Consider the following 14,254-nt stretch of genomic DNA (forward strand, 5'->3'; position numbering starts at 1 on the left):
CTAGGAAATAGCAGGCCATTATTAAGTCTCGCATGTAGTTAACTGATATGTGATGCCCCTGCTGCGCAAACAATTGAGAGTGGAGTGTAAAGATTAAGCCAAAGTTCAGCATCTTAAAGACGGTCTTCTTTCTGAATTTTGAAGACTTCCTTTAAAACCAGTCTGAACCTTCCACAGCAGAAGCACATGATATAGTATCACAGCCAATACGTGATTACTGTCCCATAGGTTCATAAATTGAATGTGCAGTCAGCACGATTCTGTTATTTACCGATTTGTTTACTTATCTGCTTCCTTCATCAGCCAGATGCAATATGGAGCATAAACATGTAAATGAATAATAATCATTATCATCATCGCGGTGATAATGATACGCCAGTCTAATTCCATAGCTGGTAGGCTTTAAAAGCTTAGCACAGAGTCCTGCTCTAGGGTAGTAGATTAAACTTTAGCCTCGCCCCGCTGCGTACAGAACGTCAGCATTTATCCCTTACTAAATCCCCTTTCTAGAATGATTCTGATTCTAGCCAATCAGGAATGAGTATTCAACAACGCTGTGGGATAGATTTTTGATAAAGGTCAGGAGTCTAATTGAACACATAAACAGATCACTAGTCTGTGATGACACAATAGGGATACACACGTGGGTATCACAGAAAGCATTGGGAAAAGTGTGGCTTTACAGGACATTTATCAAAAGCTATCAAAAACGATATCAAAGTATGTTTGAGGTACATTTTCCATACAACTTCATAACCGTTTTTTAAATTCATGTTATAGCCTGGGAATAGGCTATACCATTTACTTTATCAATTAAACAGCTTCTTCATCCACCAAAAAATAGATAGGCCAACTTTCCCCTTTTCCATCTGGATGGATAATATTATATTAGGGAATTCCTGCCTTAACTCAGGGGTATGGAAAAGCTATTGTGACAGATGTCTGACCAACTACTGTTGGAAAAAGTATCTAATTTGTAAAGGAATACAAGATTAGACATAGTCCCTTTGAGGGGGTGCAGAGAGGAAACCTGACTGTGGTTACTTTAAAACCATTGTCCTCAATTTCCATTTGTAAAACACATTAGAAATGTTAAATCGTCTGTGTTTTGGATGTACCCTACATACAGTGGGTATTTATATACTGTATTATCTAGGCTACATGCCACTGAAGGCTATTTAAAGCCACATTTTAGTCACTCACAGCAAGTCTCAGACGTATGGCGCGTTCACGTGCAAGTCAGAACTAGGAAATGTTCAATTTGCTAACTGGTTGAACTTGGCACGTGTATAACTACAAACAGTTAGCACGTAGGACATTTCAAAGTTTCCTAGTTCCTGACTAGCACGCAAACGCAGCAGTAGGCTATCTATAACCCGTTTTAATCTTCATCTCTGTAGCTCTCTCCCTACCTACCTACAGAAAATAACTAATATTTTTACTTCAACATTTATGAGGGAAAAAAAATGAAAATATTGTTTCCAGCCCCCATTCGTCTCAACAGTACATTGGATCAGTAGTTTGCTTACCAGATTGTTATTCACAAAATTAGATAACGGCTGCAAGATACAGAACTCACACAACGGCTGCAAGAGACAGAACAGATGGACAATGGTTAAATTAAAGTATTTTTGGTATTAATTTAACTTACTTTCATAATTGTTGCATAATTCCATAGAGGGATGATGAATGTGTATAAATAGGCTGAGGCTCGGTGTGTCAATCTGATTGTACAGGGAGCAGTGCGAGTAGGAGAGAGATAGAAGCGCTCGAGCACTTGGAGTCACTTCTGAGTGCACTAGTTGGACGAGACGTTTTCCATGGGTTTGAAAGGGCACACTCTTTCTTTCCGTTATAGCTTGGATGAAACACATGCACATACTGTAGTGGGCTTCGTGTAGGGAACCTCTTGGACTTCAATCCCAGTTTAAAATTATTTGATTTAACGTATCAATTAACCATGGATGCTACCATTTACCAAATCATCTTTGGGGAGTTTGGAGACCCAAACTGCAGTGTGATGGATTCATTTCAAGACAGTTTCTATGAAAACGCATCGTTCTCTTTGATGGATTTTGACGGTACGATTTGGGGTGATTTTGACACGGTCATCAATGGTTAGGCTAATGCTCTTTCTTGACAACTTTGACGAATAATTATCATTATTTAAACGTCTTATTATTTATTTAAAGGTTTGTATTGCAATGCCACAACGGATGAGATTGGAACATGTTGGCCAAAGAGCAACACCGGACGGATGGTGGAGAGACCCTGTCCGGAGTACATCAATGGGGTGAAGTACAACACAACAAGTAAGACATTAAACCATTTAATTCTGTTAACGTTTTTTTCCCACCGTTTATGTTTATGGGGGTTGTCGCTGTCCATGTGTAATTGGTTGGCGATACTTTTCTGGTGGTAATGTTGCAGATCATATATTGGGCAGTAACTCTAAACTGCAATCGAAACCAATCGTCTAATTCTAGGTAGAGTAATAATATCATATTTAGTTTTCACGTGGGTTGCTGGAATAGAGTCAGAAGACTCAAGCACCATTTTTGCAAATGCGAATACATTTATTTATGCAGTTTTCTCCAATTGCTCTACCAAGATGTGTGATGATATAGTAACACATTATTTAACAGGAAACACTGTATTGAAATGAATTGTCATATTCTAATAATTTTGTAATACACCCAGTATAAATTTGATCGGAAATCTGAAATCAAATCCAGTGTGATTTGATCCAATTTATGTTATTTTTATATTGAATACTGAGTCCAGTTATGTCTACCAGAACCATCCTGTTATGACACATGATCAACAATGTCAAAATAAGCAACACTATCTTTCCTCTCTGTTTTGGCTCTCTGACCTGCCCTGTGCTTTTGGTAGACTCGGTTTTCATCACCGTACCTGACCTGCAAACATCCATTCATTCATCTTTCATTCATTTCTCAAGATGGATTATTACACATGGGTGAACAGCAGACTGATTGATAATGTAGAGAAACACCTGTGTCACTCGATGCGTCATTGTTCACATCCCGAAGTGTAGTTATTGATGAGAGTCGCTAATTAAATAATAGTGGCAGATGTCATAATGAAAATAATAGATCACAGATGATGGTGGAGCTGTCAACTCCAGAGCTGGGGATAGTGATAGACATATTGCTTATTTATGAAGTCTGACGGGGTGATTTGAGCTAACGAATGCAAAAAACAACATATTTGAACTGTACTTGTGCACTTGACAATAAAACTTCAAACTTGGATCTTATCTGTCATATGGTAAGCATTGGTAATATACAGTGCATTCGGAAAGTTTTCAGACTCCACATTTTGTTACGTTACAGCCTTACTCTAAAATGGATAAAATCAAATAAATCCCTCATCAATCTACACACAATACCCCATAATGACAAAGCAAAAACAGTTTTTTAGAAATGTTAATAAATGTATAAAATAAAAACAGAAATACCTTATTTACAAAGGTATTCAGAACCTTTGCTATGAGACTCGAAATTGAGCTCAGATGCATCCTGCTTCCATTTATCATCCTTGAGATGTTTCTACAGCTTGATTGGAATACACCTGTGGAAAATTCAATTGATTGGACATGATTTGGAAAGGCACACCTGTCAATATAAGGTCCCACAGTTGAAAGTGCATGTCTTTCAAAACCCAAGCCATAAGGTCGAAGGAATCGTCCTTAGAAGTCCAAGACAGGATTGTGTCAAGACACAGATCTGGGGAAGGTTACCAAAAAATGTCTGCAGCATTGAAGGTCCCCAAAAACACAGGGGCCTCCATCATTCTTAAATGGAAAAAGTTTGTAACTACCATTACTCTTCCTAGAGCTGGCCGCCCAGCCAAACTGAGCAATCGATGGAGAAGGGCCTTGGTCAGGGAGGTGACCAAGAACCCGATGGTCACTCTGACAGAGCTCCAGTGTTCCTCTGTGGAGATGGGAGAACCTGCTAAATGGACAACCATCTCTGCAGCACTCCACCAATCAGGACTTTATGGTAGAGCGGACAGTCGGAAGCCACTCCTCAGTAAAAGGCACATGACAGCCCACTTGGTGTTTACCAAAAGTCACCTAAAGTCTCTCAGACCATGAGAACTAAGATTCTTTGGTCTGATGAAACCAAGGTTGAACTCGTTGGCCTGAATGCCAAGTGTCATGTCTGGACGAAACCTGGCACGATCCCTTCGGTGAAGCATGGTGGCGTTAGCATCCTGTTGTGGGAATGTTTTTCAGCAGCACGGACTGGGAGACTGGTCAGGATCAAGGGAAAGATGAACGGTGCAAAGTACAGTGAGATCCTTGATGCTCCAGAGCACTCAAGACCTCATACTGAGGTGAACACTCACCTTCCAACAGGACAACAACCTAAGCATACAGCCAAGACAACACAGGAGTGGTTTCGGGACAAGTCTCTGAACTTCCTTGAGTGGCCCAGCCAGAGCCCAGCAATGCTCCCCATCAAACCTGACAGAGCTTGAGAGGATCTGCAGAGAAGAATGGGAGAAACTAGTGTGCCAAAGAGAAGAATTGGAGAAACTCATGTGCCAAACTTGTAGTGTCATACCCATGAGGACTTGAGGCTGTAATCGGTGCCAAAGGTGCTTCAACAAAGTACTGAGTAAAGGGTCTGAATGCTTGTGTAATTGTGATACTTAAGTTTTTTATTTTTCATATGTTTGCAAAAATGTTTAGAAACCTGTTTTACTTTTGTCATTATGGGGTATTGTCTATTGATGAGGTAAAATACTATTTGATCCATTTTAGAATGGGACTGTAACACAACAAAATGTGGAAAAGGTCAAAGGGTCTGAAAACTTTCTGAATGCACTGTATCTCTTCACCATCCGGTAGTCCGACTGACGAAACTGGGTTTGGCGATTTCCAGAACGCTACCTGCCCGAATGCATTGTATGCGCTGTAAAGTTTGGTGGATGAGGAATAGTGGTCTGAGGCGGTTTTTCATTGTTCAGGCTCCTGAGTTCCAGTGAAGGGAAATCTTAACGCTACAGCATACGATGACAATCTAGACGATTTTGTGCTTCCAACTTTGTGGCAACAGTTGGGGAAGGCCCTTTCCTGTTTCAGAATGACAATGCCCCGTGCACAAAGTGAGGTTTATAAAGAAATGGTTTGTTGAGATCGGTGTGGAAGAACTTGACTGGCCTGCACAGAGCCCTGATCTGAACCACATCGAACACCTTTAAGATGAATTTGAACACTTACTGTGAGCCAGGTCTAATCGCCCAACATCTCTGAGAGACCTCACTAATGCTCTTGTGGTTGAATGGAAGCAGGTCCCTGCATCAATGTTCCAGCATCTAGTGGAAAGCATTCCCAGAAGAGTGGAGGCTGTTACAGCAGTAAAGGGGGACCAACTCCATATTAATGCCCATCATTTTGGAATGAGATGTTCAACGAGCAGATGTCCACATACTTTTTGTCATGTTTTTTAAATAGTCTACAGTATAGGCTATATACTGTAGGTCTATATCATTCAATACTACTTAAATCAATTTGACATTCATTCAATTGATTAAACATTTTGCTTTTGTAAGCTAATGTCTGTAATTTTACCTCAATATCCACCGGGGAAAAAATATACATGCAACATACAAAATGTTAGTCCCACATTTCATGAGCTGAAATAAAAGATCCCAGAAATGTCCATAAGCACAAGCTTCTTATTTCTCTCAAATCCCTGTCCGTGAGCATTTCTCTGCTGCCAAGATAATCCATTCACCTGACAGGTGTGGCATATCAAGAAGCTGATTAAACAGCATGATCATTACACAGGTGCACCTTGTGCTGGGGGCAATAAAAGGCCACTCTAAAATGTGCAGTTTTGTCACAAAACACAATGGCACAGATGTCTCAAGTTTTGAGGGAGCGTGCAGTTGACATGCTGACTGCAGGAATGTCCACCAGAGCTGTTGCCAGATCATTTAATGTTAATTTCTCTACTATAAGCCGCTTCCAATGTCGTTTTAGAGAAATAGGCAGTACGACCAACTGGCCTCACAACCGCAGACCACGTGTAACCACTCCAGCCCAGGACCTCCATATCTGGCTTTTTCACCTGTGGGATCGTCTCAGACCAGCCACCCCGATAGCTGATAAAACTGTGGCTTTGCACAACCGAAGAATTTCTGAACAAACTGCCAAAAACTGTCTCACGGAAGCTCATCTGCTTGCCCGTCGTCCTCACCAAGGCTGTACCGGGCAGATGGCAGACTGCGTGTATGGCGTCGTGTGGGCGAGCGATTTACTGATGTCAACATTATGAACAGAGGTGGTGGTGGGGTTATGGTATGGGCAGACATAAGCTACGGACAATGAACACAGTTGCATCAATGGCAATTTGAATGCACAGAGAAACCATGACGAGATCCTGAGGCCCATTGTTGTGCCATTTATCCGCCTCTATCACCCCATGTTTCCTCATGATAATGCATAGCCCCATGTTGCAAGGATCTGTAAACATTTCCTGGAAGCTGAAAATGTCCCGGTTCTTCCATGGCCTGCATACTCACCAGATATGTCACCCATTGAGCATGGTTTGGACTGAGTAAAACCTTTGAGATTGTTGCATGTTACATTCATATTTTTGTTCAGAGTATTTCATGATGTGTTACAACATGTGCTCAGTAATGTGCCAAATCTTGATTTAGTGCATTATTATAGAGTAAGCATTATAATAACCACCCCCAATATTTGCAGCCGTAGATGAGGATATCTTTTTAGGAGCTGATCCGTCATCTGTATTGTGGAATAATTCTAATGTTAAGGTAAGATTTGAATGGAGAAAGCTGTTCTGAGAGCAGTGCTGTCTTTCTTTCGATCCTATCAGTATCAACACATGCCTCAACGACGCACGTGGCCAACGTCCTCTCTGCGTGGTGTTTTGGAAAACGCATGTTACGTCTTCGGCCATTGTAGGAAAGATGCATCTTTGAAACCCTCATAAGCCTAAATTCCATCGCTATCGGGAAACCGGGCCCAGGAGATCTTGTGCAGGCTCTGCAAGCTAATGCCTAAGTTTTGGATCTGCAGGTTAAACATCTTTGTGGTGTGCAGGAAACCAAGATTTGAATCCAGTCTGTCACATTAGGCCCTCTATTGAAATGAACACGATGGTGTGTATGCCGAGGAACTTCAAATGTTCCACTGTCTCCACTACTGTCCTGTCGATGTGGAGGTGCTGCCTTTGCTGTTTCCTGAAGTCCACAATCATCTCCTTTGTTTTGTTGACATTGAGTGAGAGGTTATTTTCCTGACACCACACTCCGAGGGCCCTCACCTCCTCCATGTAGGCCGTCTCATAGTTTTTTTCTTTCTTCATTTAACCTTTTATTTAACTAGGCAAGTCAGTTAAGAACAAATTATTATTTACAATGACGGCATAGGAACAGTGGGTTAACGGCCTTGTTCAGGGGCAGAACGACAGATTTTTACCTTGTCAGCTCAGGGATTCGATCTAGCAACCTTTTGGTTACTGGCCAACGCTCTAACCACTAGGATACCTGCCGTTGTTGTTGGTAATCAAGCCCACCACTGTAGTGTCCTCTGGAAACTTGATGATTGAGTTGGAAGCGTGCATGCCCACGCAGTCAGGGGTGAACAGGTAGTACAGGAGAGGGCTGAGAACGCACCATTGTGGGGCCCCAGTGTTGAGGATCAGCGGGGTGGAGATGCTGTTTCCTACCTTCACCACCTGGGGGCGGCTCGTCAGAAAGTCCAGGACCCAGTTGCACAGGGCGGAGTCGAGACCGAGGGTCTCAAGCTTAATGACGAGTTTGGAGGGTACTATGGTGTTAAATGCTGAGCTGTAGTCAATGAACAGCATTTTTACATAGGTAATCCTCTTGTCCAGATGGGATAGGGCAGTGTGCAGTGTGATGGCGATTGCATCGTCAGTGGACCTATTGGGGCGGTAAGCAAATTGGAGTGGGTCTAGAGCATCAGGTAGGGTGGAGTTAATATGATCCTTGACTTGTCTCTCAAGCACTTCATGATGACAGAAGTGAGTGCAACGGGGCGATAGTCATTTAGCTCAGTTACCTTAGCTTTCCTGGGATAGGGATTGATTGAATATATCCGTAAACACACCAGCCAGCTGGTCTGCGCATGCTCTGAGGACGTGGCTAGGGATGCCGTCTGGGCCGGTAGCCTTGCGAGGCTTAACAAATTTAAATGTTTTACTCACGTTGGCCACGGAGAAGGAGAACCCACAGGCTTTGGTAGCGGGCCATGTCGGTGGCACTGTATTGTCCTCAAAGCGAGCAAAGAAGTTTTTTAATTTGTCTGGGAGCAAGACATCAATGTCAGAGACTGTGCTGGTTTTCTTTTTGTAATCCGTGATTGACTGTAGACCCTGCCACATACGTGTCGTGTTTGAGCCGTTGAATTATTACTCTACTTTCTCTCTATACTGACGCTTTGCCTGTTTGATTGCTTTGCGTTGTGAAGCTGCACTGTTTGTATTCGGCCATGATTAAAAGAGGTGTTTCGCGCTTTGAGTTTTGGGCGAAAGCTGCCATCAATCAACAGTTTCTGGTTAGGAAAGGTTTGAATAGTCACAGTAGGTACCACATCTCCGATGCGCTTGCTAATAAACTCGCTCACCGAGTCAGCGTATACATCAATGTTATTGTCTGAGGCTATCCAGAACATATCCCAGTCCACGTGATCGAAGCAATCTTGAAGCGAGGAATCCGATTTGTCAGACCAGCGTTGGATAGACCTGAGCACGGGCATTTCCTGTTTTAGTTTCTGTCAATAGGCTGGGAGCAACAAAATGGAGCAACAAGAAGGATTTTATCTAACAAAACTACACTACATGTTATAGCTGGGACCCTTTGGATGACAAATCAGAGGAAGATTTTCAAAAGGTAAGTGAATATTTAATCGTTATATGTGAATTTATGAAACCTGTGCCGGTGGAAAAATATTTTGCATGGCATGTTTTCGCTGTAATAGGTACTGTAAATCAGTAGTTTGATTAACAATAATTTAAGCTTTCAGCCAATATAAGACACTTATATGTATGTAAGTGTTTAAAATCCATAATATTTATGATTATTTGTTTGAATTGCGCGCCTCCAGTTTCACCGGAAGTTTTCCCGCTTGCGGAACTCCTATCACTAAGAAGGTTTACAATTCCCAGCTATGATAAATGCAGCCTCAGGATGTTTGGTTTCCAGTTTACATAGATTCCAGTGACTATCTGCTTGGGGGGCGGGGATATACACGGCCGTGACTGTAATCGAGGAGAATTCTCTTGGAAGATAATTTGATTGTAAGGAATTCTAGGTCAGGTGAACAAAAGGACTTGAGTTCCTGTATGTTGTTGATTACACAATGAGTCGTTAAATCGTAAGGCATACACCCCGCCCTTCTTCTTACCAGAGAGATGTCTGTTTCTGTCGGCGCGATGCATGACGAAACCAGGTGGCTGTACCGATACCCCGAGTGAGCCATGTTTCCGTGAAACGGAGACGGTTACAATCTCTGATGTCTCTCTGGAAGGCAACTCGTGCCCTAATTTCGGCCACCTTGTTATCTAGAAATTGGACATTGGCGAGTAATATGCTCGGAAGTGGTGGATGGTATGCTCGCCCTCTGAGTCTGACCAGTAGGCCGCTCCGTCTGCCTCTCCTGCTGCGACCGCATTGTTTTGGGTCGGCCTCTGGAGTAAGATCCCATGTCCAGGGTGGAGGTCCGAACAAAGGATCCGCTTCGGGAAAGACGTATTCCTGGTCCTTAATGTTGGTTAGTTGACATCACTTTTATATCCAATAGTTCTTCCCGGCTATATAAAATAACACTTGAGATTTTCTGGGCTAACAATGTAAGAAATAATACATTAAAAACAAAAACTGCATAGCTTCCTAAGGACCATCATTTCCTAAGGACCTGAAGCGAGGCGACCATCTCTGTCGGCGTTAGGCTGTTAAAAGCTTTTGGGTATGGAGAGATGCTGCGTGTGTGGTTTCTTTGTCTCAATACTGTACCTTTTTACATTTATTCCCTAAAATGCTCTTGTCACAAAGTTACTAAATAATGCTTTTAATAGAAAAGAAAAAGCCAGCCATTACAGCCTTTAAAGACAAGAAACTAAAAGACAAGAAATTCAGTGTGCTCAAATGGCGAGTAATAATCTTTGCAATATCTGGGTGATATTACAGTCCCATTCTTTCACCATCTTGAGAGTCCTAGCAATACAGATATTCAAGCTCAGAGACTGTAGGGAACAAAATCAGTGCGTGTGGATTAATGTATTTCATAGATTCATGTTAAACATGCTAGAGATATCGTTGAAAATATGGGGAGGGTTACTTTACTCACCGCAAATGGCGATCAGTGTTTACCCACCTTTTTTTTTTACCACTACATCATTGCTTACAACAGTACTCCTAATATGTTTTGTCCAAAGACACAACATGGGCCATTAATATCACTATCCACAGCCAAAATAAAGAAAACACCAACATAAAGTGCCTTAATAGGGCGTTAGGCCACCACAATGCGCTAGAACAGTTTCAATGCGCCTTGGAATAGATTCTACATATGTCTGGAACTCTATTGGAGGGACGCTGCCCCATTCAGTGTTCAAATGGGTTGAGATCTGCTGACTGAGACAACACACACACACACACACACACACACACACACACACACACACACACACACACACACACACACACACACACACACACACACACACACACACACACCTCTCTTTCAAAGTCACTGAAATCTTTTCTTCTTGCCATGGTAGCCAAAATAATGGGCAACCGGACATTTTTATACATGACCTTAAGCATGATGGAATTTTAATTGCTTAATTAGCACCTGCTTTCAATATACTTTGTATCCTCATTAACTCAAGTGTTTCCTTTATTTTAGCATTTACCTGTATATTTAAATCACGATAGAGACTTGCATTATATTTATTTTGATATGCCTTGCCTAAAGACACAACTTTAAAATCAGGAACTGTACAGTTCTACTTTAAAAATAACTTTAATGACTGCTAATTTATGCCTAACTATTTCTGTTAGACGCGTTGTGCAGACCAATAACAACTTCGACACTCCTAGGTGTTAACTTTTTGTGATTACACCACGTTAACACACTTCTTAACTGTATCTGGCTTTAAATAGGTCAAGATTAAGCAAAAAATGCCTTGATATAAACGATACATATTCTGTCACTGTAGATGCTCCATACACACATACGGCATATGGAAGTCATAATGATTTCTATTCACTGAGAGATTGTCTCCTTGAGATAACAGTACTTTGAACAATATCAGACATGGAGTTACTGTAGGCCTGCAAAGTAGAATTTGGGTTCAAATTCAGGTCATTGAATTGTTACTGTGAAGATGGAATCAAATCAAGTTTATTTGTCACATTCTTCTAAACAACAGGTTTAGACTAAACAGTGAAATGCTTACTTGAATATACTGTATGCCTGGCCTCACATAATCTTTTCCAGTTCTAAAGATACTACTGTGACTGTCAAGTCTTGAGTTTGACCTTATTGCACTCAAGTGAACAGTTTAGTGGGCCCAATGCCTGGGTTACGTGAGTTGGTTATGGCAACAATTGAACTCAAATCAGATGTTTCCCTTGGCACTGCTGTACAGTAAATGGCTTCCTTCCTTTACTTTTAGAATGTATAAATATTAATGTCAACTCTTTAAGAGGTTTATAAATTCTTAAAATTCCTCTGTCCCTTCTTTTCTGTGAGTATTCATACAATTCCATGGCTTATTTAAAACATGCTTCACCAGGCTGTTTGGAAGGAGTTGTTGAGTGTGCTCAAAGGTCCTTCATTGTCTGTCCCTTGCGTGTCACAACCGTGTGTCACGTTCTGACCTTTATTTCCTTTGTTTTGTCGTTATTTAGTATGGTCAGGGCGTGAGTTGGGGTGGGCAGTCTATGTTTGTTTTTCTGTGATTTCGGGATTTCTATGTTTCGGCCTAGTATGGTTCTCAATCAGAGGCAGGTGTCATTAGTTGTCTCTGATTGAGAATCATACTTAGGTAGCCTGGGTTTCACTGTTTGTTTGTGGGTGTTTGTTTCCGTGTCTGTGTTTGTTCACCACACGTTACTGTTTTCGGTTATTCACGTTACGTTTATTGTTTTTGTATTTTAGTGTTCAGTTTGTCTTTAAAATAAACATCATGAACACTTACCACGCCGCATCTTGGGCCCATCCATACTACACCTCGTCTTCAGACGAAGAGGAGGAAAACCATTACACCGTGTCATTCAGTAGCTGTCCAGCCTCTAGGGCACTGGTTGTTCCCGTGACCTCTAGAGAGACAAATATATGAACACTTTGGTGTCACAATCGTGTGACCTCCCCCAGGAGCCCCATTTACTTTCAGGCCACTCCTTTGTTGCCTCATGTGCTTTGTCAAATTCAGTGAAATCAAAACTGGAATGTGTGTAACTGGTTAGTTAGAGTGAATCATCTTTCCTCTCCCCTGCCAAACCCATCGTTCCACCCAACGCTTTGTCCCTTTTATGTGTGTCCAGTGAGGCAAAGAATCTGCGGTGTCTTATAGGGTTCATAACCTTTTAAAGAGCAAACCCAAACTCTCAAGATTGTACCAATGAAGTGCTGCTGATTACTTCAGCTGCTAGCAATTAAGAGTCAGCGTGAACAAAATGAGTTTTGATCATGGAAGTAAAAGTTCAGAAAACAAGTTTGCTCGCCATTTAAAAATAAATAGGAGAACAGGCTAAAGTATGAGAAATAACAGCATTTTGGCTCAGATACTGTCGTCTAGCTAGCTAACATTAACTACATATTTTTTTGTATGAATCTATACTTGGAGTCAGAATATCGATATAAAAATCGGCAACAATAATATTGTGATACTCTACTGTTGTGATTTTTCCTCCTTCACTATTAATAACCTGGTATGCTAAAGATTCAAGTCAATTACGATAATAATTTTTAGCATTTGGTATATCGCAAATGTGATGGAGACTTGTGTCCTCAAAAAACTGACTGGAATCTATAGTTTGCCGTGTATTACATTTGAATGAATGTGAATTGATGTAAACCTACATCGGACCATTCTACCTCGTAGGTACCAACAAGGCACGTCTCACTTGTGTGGCTGTTTAATTTTTTGCCACTTAAGCAAATTAGTTGCTATAATTTGACACTTATTGTGACTGTACTCAGCAAACACAGAGATCTCCCAAAGAATAGTATTACTCCTGGAGGAAGAGACTGTCATATTCTAAATTAATATTTTTTTTCTCCCCAATAATGAATGAAGAGTTGCTAGTCTCAAATTAAAGGATTTTCTGCGTTTGTTTTTTATTTTTATCCCCAAATGTAATGGAGAAATCCTATTGTGTTGCAAACAGAAATGAATGCATCTTTTATTAATGTCATTATAGCAGATTCTGGACATAGGGGGGCAGGCCCGAGTTTGGGAAACCCCATGATAAGACTATGCAATTCATTTGACAAGGTCTATTAAGAAGTACATCTGATAAGATAAAGGGTGAATACGAATATGCAAGAGACTACAGTTGAGTTACAGTAATAGGTTGTCAAGAAATGTTTGTGAATGGAATTCTAAATGCAAGTGTTATTTAATGACTTTTGAACATGAATGGATTCACATACAAGGCATACAACTTTAGTTACAAACCATTAACAAGCATTACAAGGAATCATTCTGAGCATGATCAGAGAGGGAGAGAGAGAGAGAGAGAGAGAGAAAGAAACCGTGGCTTGAGCCAAGGTTCATAGCTCATTGGAAAGGGAGAAACAAAGAAGGAAAGAGAGTGAGTATCTGACCACAGCCGTTCAGGAATAAAAGAGAGACAATGAAATGAACATAAGACCCGTTTACAAAATCTGAGTTGTTTGGATTCAAAATCTGAATTGTTGAAAAAAAGCATTGTAAAGTTATCCTCCAGTCAGATATCAGACCTGCAGGCCTGTAAAGACAACAGAACCTCTGCTTCTCAGAGGTGTGACAATGGGGGTTGGAGAGATAATGAGACATTCCTAAAACAACACAGAGGAATCTTTGCATACAGTTGATAAGAGTCGCTTCGGGGGCTGGGTCCTTGTTGCCAGCTGAATAAAAAGTATTGTAAGCAACATGCACAGTATTAACTCTATCAATAAACAATTTATAATTTCCTCGACATAGACACAGTTTTTTGTTTTCTGAACTTTTTG

The 14,254-nt window shown here is 41.1% G+C and overlaps 1 protein-coding gene across 1 annotated transcript in view; it reads left to right on the top strand.

Moving 5' to 3' along the window:
• The first annotated feature begins 1,538 nt into the window (after positions 1–1,538).
• The window catches only part of LOC110508566 (corticotropin-releasing hormone receptor 2), an 86,831-nt gene continuing 74,115 nt past the window's right edge, over positions 1,539–14,254 (top strand). Inside the window, exons 1-2 of the mRNA XM_021589160.3 lie at positions 1,539–2,081; positions 2,193–2,312. Of these exons, the coding sequence (XP_021444835.1) occupies positions 1,961–2,081; positions 2,193–2,312 (241 nt within the window). The 5' untranslated portion in view covers positions 1,539–1,960. The remainder of the gene's footprint in view (positions 2,082–2,192; positions 2,313–14,254) is intronic.

Source organism: Oncorhynchus mykiss, chromosome 28 (assembly GCF_057628025.1).
Source record: "Oncorhynchus mykiss isolate SJ-2025 chromosome 28, ASM5762802v1, whole genome shotgun sequence".
In the NCBI taxonomy this organism is placed as follows: Eukaryota; Metazoa; Chordata; class Actinopteri; order Salmoniformes; family Salmonidae; genus Oncorhynchus; species Oncorhynchus mykiss.